General features: G+C 44.4%; 1 protein-coding gene across 1 annotated transcript; it reads right to left on the minus strand.

Moving 5' to 3' along the window:
- Window positions 1-367: 367 nt before the first annotated feature.
- On the minus strand, window positions 368-2,320 carry LOC124264119 (chitinase-like protein PB1E7.04c). Its single transcript, XM_046698842.1, has 4 exons — window positions 2,294-2,320; window positions 1,165-1,530; window positions 936-1,105; window positions 368-467 (listed from the first exon to the last, which is right to left on the minus strand). Exons 1-4 carry the CDS (start codon window positions 2,318-2,320, stop codon window positions 368-370), a joined length of 663 nt encoding a protein of 220 aa, XP_046554798.1.
- Between the last annotated feature and the right edge of the window lie 6,325 nt (window positions 2,321-8,645).

Below are 8,645 nucleotides of genomic sequence, written 5' to 3' on the forward strand. Positions count from 1 at the left end.
AAGGAGTACCATGATATTAGAGTCGAGACAAAGGGGATGACACAAAAACGAAACAATCCAAAGAATATCCTGACAGAATATATATTTAAGTACCTTTCCACAGATTGCATTTAAACAGTGAGGTAATGACTAGTTGATTTCACGACGTGGCGGCGGCAAAATGAGCTTCTCATGCCGGTCCAGGTCTAACGGTTTCAATCTGTTCCATTATCCGGAATACAGATCGGAGGCGACAACATTATATAGTTGCATAACGGTAATATTGAAAACTTGAGGCGATATCACGGGCTATCTATATGGAGATGGCCACGTATCGATTTATGTTGTATACACATCCTGGTAAATTGCTTATAAACAAATTCAGGTTTTAGCGCTTTTCCTGCCAGCTCTCAAGACGCCTCGTAGCTGCAACCTCTGTCGCGCTCAGTGTCCACTGACCATGCGGGAAATGGGACATGTCGTGCTCACTGAAGCAGAGATCAAGTCATAGTCACCTGGGTTGTCTTGGTTGTACCTTGTGTCGTCACACAAACAGAGGTAAAGCAGGCGCATTGCATATCACGAGGCGGTGAGGTGAAGGTATCGGTTCCACAACCACATTCAGGAAGAATATCGGCACAAAATGTTCGCGTACAAAAGGTTCCTGCAAACACGCAGACGACACCAACACTCAAAGGAACCCGCGTTTGCAAACACCCATATCTTAATTATTTGACATAACAGTGAAATAACACGAAGATATACAATCATGCAAGAAAGACCACCAACTCTTGTATTTGCCGGCAGGTGCTTAAGGCAAACATTCCACTTACGCCAAAAGGTGTGAGGCAAATGTAATTTCGTATAATGTTTTCATAAATATAGTCGGACGTGTTTAAGAATGAGCATACAGTAAGCAGATAAATATAGTCGGACGTGTTTAAGAATGAGTATACAGTAAGCAGACGGACGTGTGAGAGGATGAGAGTATGGTAGACAGCGAGCAGACGGACGTGTCAGAGGATGAGGGTATATTAGACAGTGAGCAGAGGAACGTGTCAGAGGATGAGGGTATGGTAGACAGTGAGCAGACGGACGTGTCAGAGGATGAGGGTATGGTAGACAGCTAGTGAGCAGACGGACGTGTCAGAGGATGAGGGTATGGTAGACAGCTAGTGAGCAGACGTACGTGTCAGAGGATGAGGGTATGGTAGACAGTGAGCAGAGGAATGTGTCAGAGGATGAGGGTATGGTAGATAGTGAGCAGAGGAATGTGTCAGAGGATGAGGGTATGGTAGACAGTAAGCAGAGGAATGTGTCAGAGGATGAGTGTATGGTAGACAGTGAGCAGACGGACGTGTCAGAGGATGAGGGTATGGTAGACAGTGAGCAGACGGACGTGTCAGAGGATGAGGGTATGGTAGACAGTGAACAGACGGACGTGTCAGAGGATGAGGGTATGGTAGACAGTGAGCAGACGGACGTGTCAGAGGATGAGGGTATGGTAGACAGTGAGCAGACGGACGTGTCAGAGGATGAGGGTATGGTATGCTTTGCTTATATTACGTAAACATGCTACCCACAACTTTAGCGATATTGTGTGAAGCACGTGCTGTACATGTGCATTCCAGTATGCTTGAGCATGATGGCTTGTTTGGCTCAAAATGTTAATAATTCCCCTTGGATTCGGGTGTTGCTTAATTAATGCCCATGTGTATACATGATGACCTGAACAGTTCAGTTGAGGTACCTCAATAACACGCCCATAAACAGGTTGCAAGAACGACAGTCTGAAGGAACCCGTGCTATAAGGGATTGTCGCAAAATACCGGTGATTATGATGAGGAATTATTTTGTTTCAAATTACAAAATCTCAAAATAAGATGCGAAATCGTTTAGATTTAAAACAAATATTGCTTTCTTAATATCTTGATCAATGTATACAGATTTGTATACAGTCTGACCTATTTCATTATGCTAAGTTTTATGCCACTTTATATATTCTAACAGTAGATATAAATCTGGTAAATATATATTCCGTACTACAGAGAACATTTCCCTACAATTTTATTTCTAGGGGTTGAATTCCACTAATTTACAAATAAGGTTGGAAACTTGAAGTTTCTCCCAAGTGGTGCATACCGTCACAGAATACAGTGAAACTGAGTTAAATAATGCGTTTATGAACAACTCATTTGTGAGAGACACACATTACAGACTGAATGGTACCAGCCGCCTGACTAGGGTTCACAGGTCAGGTTCATGGTCTCCCATCTGAAGCCACACGGGGAAGTGGAAGTCCCAAGTTCAGTACCCAAGCTCCAGCTGTGACGGGGGACATTGAGCAGCGAAACAATGCTCGCATGACATCCTGTGATGAGTTAGTTCAGTCTGTTCACAAGTAGCTTTATCACCACACTGAACCCATAGAGGTGAAGCGGCACTAACCTTTACCCTTTGGTGGCGGCAACTAAATCAGCATGTGCAGGAATTAACTGTTACAATATAAGTCGAAGGTCAGTTTCTGTCTGTGCCGGGGTGCTGGACTGGCCACATACAGACCTACCGTACCATGCGTATCTATGTATCTATCTAGCCATGTAGCAGGCCTCCCGTATCGTGGATATCAAGTCATGTAGCAGGCCTCCCGTATTATGGATATCTAGTCATGTGGCAGTCCTCCCGTATTATGGATATCTAGTCATGTAGCGGGAGGCCTCCCGTATTATGGATATCTAGTCATGTAGCAGGCCTGGCAGGCCTTGTCATGAAGCAGGCCTCCCGTATTATGGATATCTAGTCATGTGGCAGGCCTCCCGTATTATGGATATCTAGTCATGTAGCAGGCATCCCGTATTATGGATATCTAGTCATGGCAGGCCTCCCATATTATGGATATCTAGCCATGTAGCAGGCATCCTGTACTATGGATGTCTAGTCATGTGGCACTCCTATCGTATTATGGATATCTAGTCATATAACATGCCTCCCGTATTATGGATATCTAGTCATGTAGCAGGCCTCCGGTATTTTCGATATCAAGTCATGTAGCAGACGTCGAGTATCGTCGATATCTAGTCATGTAGCAGGCCTCCCGTATTATGGACATATGGTCATGTAGCAGGCCTCCCGTATTATGGATATTTAGTCACGTGGGAGGCATCCCGTATATGGATATCTAGTGAGGCACTCCTCCGTATTATGGATATCTCTGGTCCTCCCGTATTATGGATAACTAGTCATGTGGCAGGCCTCCCGTATTATGGATATCTAGTCATGTGGCAGGCCTCCCTTATTATGGATATCTAGTCATGTGGCAGCAGGCCTCCGTATTATGGATATCTAGTCATGTGGCAGGCCTCCCGTATTATGGATATCTAGTCATGTAGCAGGCCTCCCGTATTATTGATATCTTGTCATGTGGCAGGCCTCCCGAATTATGGATATCTAGTCATGTAGCAGGCCTCCCGTATTATGGATATCTAGTCATGTTCAGGCCTCCCGTATTATGGACATGTAGTAATGTAGCAGACCTCCCTTACTATGGATATCTAGTAATGTGGCAGTCCTCCCGTATTATGGACATCTAGTCATGTAGCAGGCTTCCAGTATCGAGGATATCAAGTCATGTAGCAGACCTCCCTTATTATGGATATCTAGCCATGTGCAGGCCTCCGGTATTATCGATATCTAGTCATAGGGCAGGCCTCACGAATTATTGATCTCTAGTCATGTAGCAGGCCTCCCGTATTATGGATATCAGGTCATGTAGCAGGCCTCCCGTAATATGGATATCTAGTCATATAGCAGGCCTCCCGTATTATGGATATCTAGCCATGTAGCAAGCCTCCCGTATTATGGATATCTAGTCATCTAGCAAGCCTCCCGTATTTTTGGTAACTAGTCAAGTGGCAGTCTTCCCGTATTATGGATATCTAGTCATGCGACAGGCCTCCCGTATTTTGGATATCTAGTCAAGTGGCAGGAATCCATTATCGTGGATATCTATTCATGTAGCAGGCCTCCCATATTATTTATATTTAGCCATGTGGAGACCTCCCGTACTATGGATATCTGACCATGTAGTAAGACTCCCATATTATGGATATCTAGTCATGAGGCAGGCCTCTCGAATTATTGATCTCTAGTCATGCTTCAGGCCTCCAGCATTATGGATATCTAGTCATTTAGCATGCCTCCAATATTATTTATATCTAGCCATGTTGAGAACTCCCGTACTATTGATATCTAGCCCTGTAGCAAGCCTCCCGTATTATGGATATCTAGTCATCTAGCAAGCCTCCCGTATTATGGATATCTAGTCATGTGGCAGTCTTCCCGTATTATGGATATCTAGTCATGTGGCAGGCCTCCCGTATTATGGATATCTAGTCATTTGGCAGTCTTCCCGTATTATGGATATCTAGTAGTGTGGCAGGACTCACGTTTAATGGATTTCTAGTGATGTAGCAGGCCTCCCTTATTATGCATACCTACCCATGTGCAGGCCTCGCGTATTATGGATATCTAGTCATGTGCAGGCCTCCCGTATGATGGACATCTGGTCATGTAGTCGGCCTCCCGTATTATGGATATCTACCCATGTAGCAGACCTACCGTGTTATGGATATCTAGTCATGTAGCAGGCCTCGAGTATCGTGCATATCTAGTCATGTAGCAGGCCTCCCTTATTATGCATGCTTACCCATGTGCAAGCCTCCCGTATTATGGATATCTAACCATGTAGCAGGCCTCCCGTAATATGGATATCTAGTCATATAACAGGCATCCCGTATAGTGGATATCTAGTCATGAAGCAGTCCTCCTGTAATATGGATATCTAGTCATGTGGTAAGCCTCCCGTATTATGGATATCTAGTCATGTAGCAGGCATCCCGTATTATGGACAACTAGTCATGTAGCAGGCATCCAGTAATATGGATATCTAGTCATGTGGTAAGCCTCCCGTATTATGGATATCTAGTCATGTAGCAGGCATCCCGTATTATGGACAACTAGTCATGTAGCAGGCATCCAGTATCGTGGATATCTAGTCATGTCGCAGGCCTCCCGTATTATGGATATCTAGCCATGTGCAGACCTCCGGTATTATAGATATCTATTCATATGGTAGGTCTCCCGTATTATGGATATCTATTAATGTGGCAGGCCTCCCGTATTAAGGATATCTAGTCATGTAGTAGGCCTCCCGTATTATGGATATCTAGCCATGTAGCAGGCCTCCCGTATTATGGATATCTATTCATATGGCAGGCCTCCCGTATTATGGATATCTATTCATATGGCAGGCCTCCCGTATTATGGATATCTATTAATGTGGCAGGCCTCCCGTATTAAGGATATCTAGTCATGTAGTAGGCCTCCCGTAATATGGATATCTAGTCATCTAGCAAGCCTTCCGTATTATGGATATCTAGTCATGTGGCAGTCTTCACGTATTATGGATATCTAGTCATGTGGCACGAAACCAGTATAGTAGATATCTAGTCATGTAGCAGGCCTCCCATATTATTTATACCTACCCATGTGGAGACCTCCTGTACTATGGATATCTAGCCATATAGGAAGCCTCCCTTATTATGGATATCTACTCATGAGGCAGGCCTCGCGAATTATTGATCTCTAGTCATCTAGCAGGCCTCCCGTATTATGGATATCTAGTCATGTAACAGGCCTCCCATATTATTTATATCTAGCCATGTGAAGACCTCCCGTACTACTGATATCTAGCCATGTAGCAAACCCCCCGAATTATTGATCTCTAGTCATGTAGCAGTCCTCCCGTATTATGGATATCTAGTCATGTCTCAGGCCTCCCGTATTATGGATATCTAGCCATGTAGCCAGCCTCCCGTATTGTGGATATCTTGTCATCTAGCAAGCCTCCCGTATTATGGATATCAAGGCATGTGGCAGTCTTCCCGTATTATGGATATCTAGTCATATGGCAGGCCTACCGTATTATGAATATCTACTCATATGGCAGACCTCACGAATTATGGATATCTAATCATTTGGAAGTCCTCCCGTATTATGGATATCTAGTCATGTGGCAGGCCTCCCGTATTATGTATATCTAGCCATGTAGCAAGCCTCCCGTATTATGGATATCTAGTCATGTAGCAGGCCTCCCGTATTATGGACATCTAGTCATGTAGCAGGCTTCCGGTATCGTGGATATCTACTCATATAGCTGGCCTCCCTTATTATGGATACTTACCCATGTGCAGGGCTCCGGTATTATGGATATCCAGTCATGTGGTAGTCCTTCCGTATTATGGATATTGTATCATATGGCAGGCCTCCCGTATTATGGATATCTAGCCATGTAGCAGGCTTCCCGTATTAAGGATATCTAGTAATATAACAGGCATCCCGTATAGTGGATATCTAGTCATGTAGCAGTCCTTCTGTAATATGGATATCTAGTCATGTGGCAAGCCTCCTGTATTATGGATATCTAGCCATGTAGCAGGCTTCCCGTATTATGGATATCTAGTAATATAACAGGCATTCCGTATAGTGGATATCTAGTCATGTAGCAGTCCTTCTGTAATATGGATATCTCGTCATGTGGCAAGCCTCCCGTATTATGGATATCTAGTCATGTAGCAGGCATCCCGTATTATTGACAACTAGTCATGTAGCAGGCTTCGAGTATCGTGGATATCTAGTCATGTGCAGACCTCCGGTATTATGGATATCTATTCATGGGGCAGGCCTCCCGTATTATGGATATCTTGTCATATGGCAGGCCTCCCGTATTATGGATATCTAGCCATGTAGCAGGCCTACCGTGTTATGGATATCTAGTCATGTAGCAGGCCTCCCGTATTATGGACATCTAGTCATGTAGCAGACCTCCCGTGTTATGGATATCTAGTCATGTAGCAGGCCTCCCGTATTATGGACATCTAGTCATGTAGCAGGCTTCCAGTATCGTGGATATCTAGTCATATAGCTGGCCTCCCTTATTATGGATACTTACCCATGTGCAGGGCTCCGGTATTATGGATATCCAGTCATGTGGCAGTCCTCCCGTATTATGGATATTTTATCATATGGCAGGCCTCCCGTATTATGGATATCTAGCCATGTAGCAGGCTCCCCCGTATTATGGATATCTAGTAATATAACAGGCATCCCGTATAGTGGATATCTAGTCATGTAGCATTCCTTCTGTAATATGGATATCTCGTCATGTGGCAAGCCTCCCGTATTATGGATATCTAGACATGTAGCAGGCCTCCCGTATTATGGACAACTAGTCATGTAGCAGGCTTCGAGTATCGTGGATATCTAGTCATGTGCAGACCTCGGTATTATTGATATCTATTCATGGGGCAGGCCTCCCGTATTATGGATATCTTGTCATATGGCAGGCCTACCGTATTATGGACATCTAGTCATGTAGCACGCATGCAGTATCATGGATATCTAGTCATGTAGCAGGGGTCCCGTATTATTGATATATAGCCACGTTCAGGCATCCCGTATTATGGATATCTAGTCATGTTGCAGGCATCCCGTATTATGGATATCTTGTCATATGGAAGGCCTCCCGTATTATGGATATCTAGTCATGTAGCAGGCCTCCCGTATTATGGGTATCTAGTCATGTAGCAGGCCTCCCGTATTATGGGTATCTAGTCATGTGGCAGTCCTCCCGTATTATGGATATTTTATCATATGGCAGGCCTCCCGTATTATGGATATCTAGCCATGTAGCAGGCCTCCCGTATTATGGATATCTAGTAATATAACAGGCATCCCGTATAGTGGATATCTAGTCATGTAGCATTCCTTCTGTAATATGGATATCTCGTCATGTGGCAAGCCTCCCGTATCATGGATATCTAGACATGTAGCAGGCCTCCCGTATTATGGACAACTAGTCATGTAGCAGGCTTCGAGTATCGTGGATATCTAGTCATGTGCAGACCTCGGTATTATTGATATCTATTCATGGGGCAGGCCTCCCGTATTATGGATATCTTGTCATATGGCAGGCCTCCCGTATTATGGATATCTAGCCATGTAGCAGGCCTACCGTGTTATGGATATCTATTCATGTAGCAGGCCTCCCGTATTATGGATATCTTGTCATATGGCAGGCCTACCGTATTATGGACATCTAGTCATGTAGCACGCATGCAGTATCATGGATATCTAGTCATGTAGCAGGGGTCCCGTATTATTGATATATAGCCACGTTCAGGCATCCCGTATTATGGATATCTAGTCATATTGCAGGCATCCCGTATTATGGATATCTAGTCATGTAGCAGGCCTCCCGTATTATGGGTATCTAGTCATGTGGCAGGCCTCCCGTATTATGGATATCTAGTCATGTGACATGTCTTCCGTATTAAGGATATCTAGTGATGTGGCAGTCCTCCCTTATTATAGATATCTAGTCATGTGGCAGACCTCCCGAATTATGGATATCTAATCATTTGGCAGTCTTCCCGTATAATGGATATCTAGATATGTGGCAGGCCTCCCGTATTATGGACATCTAGTCATGTAGCAGGCCTCCAGTATCGTGGATATCTAGTCATGTAGCAGACCTCCCTTATTATGGATACTTACCCATGTGCAGGGCTCCGGTATTATGGATATCCAGTCATATGGCAGTCCTCCCG

Source organism: Haliotis rubra, unplaced genomic scaffold (genome assembly GCF_003918875.1).
Source record: "Haliotis rubra isolate DU_JTF1 unplaced genomic scaffold, ASM391887v1 Scf1203, whole genome shotgun sequence".
NCBI lineage: Eukaryota > Metazoa > Mollusca > Gastropoda > Lepetellida > Haliotidae > Haliotis > Haliotis rubra.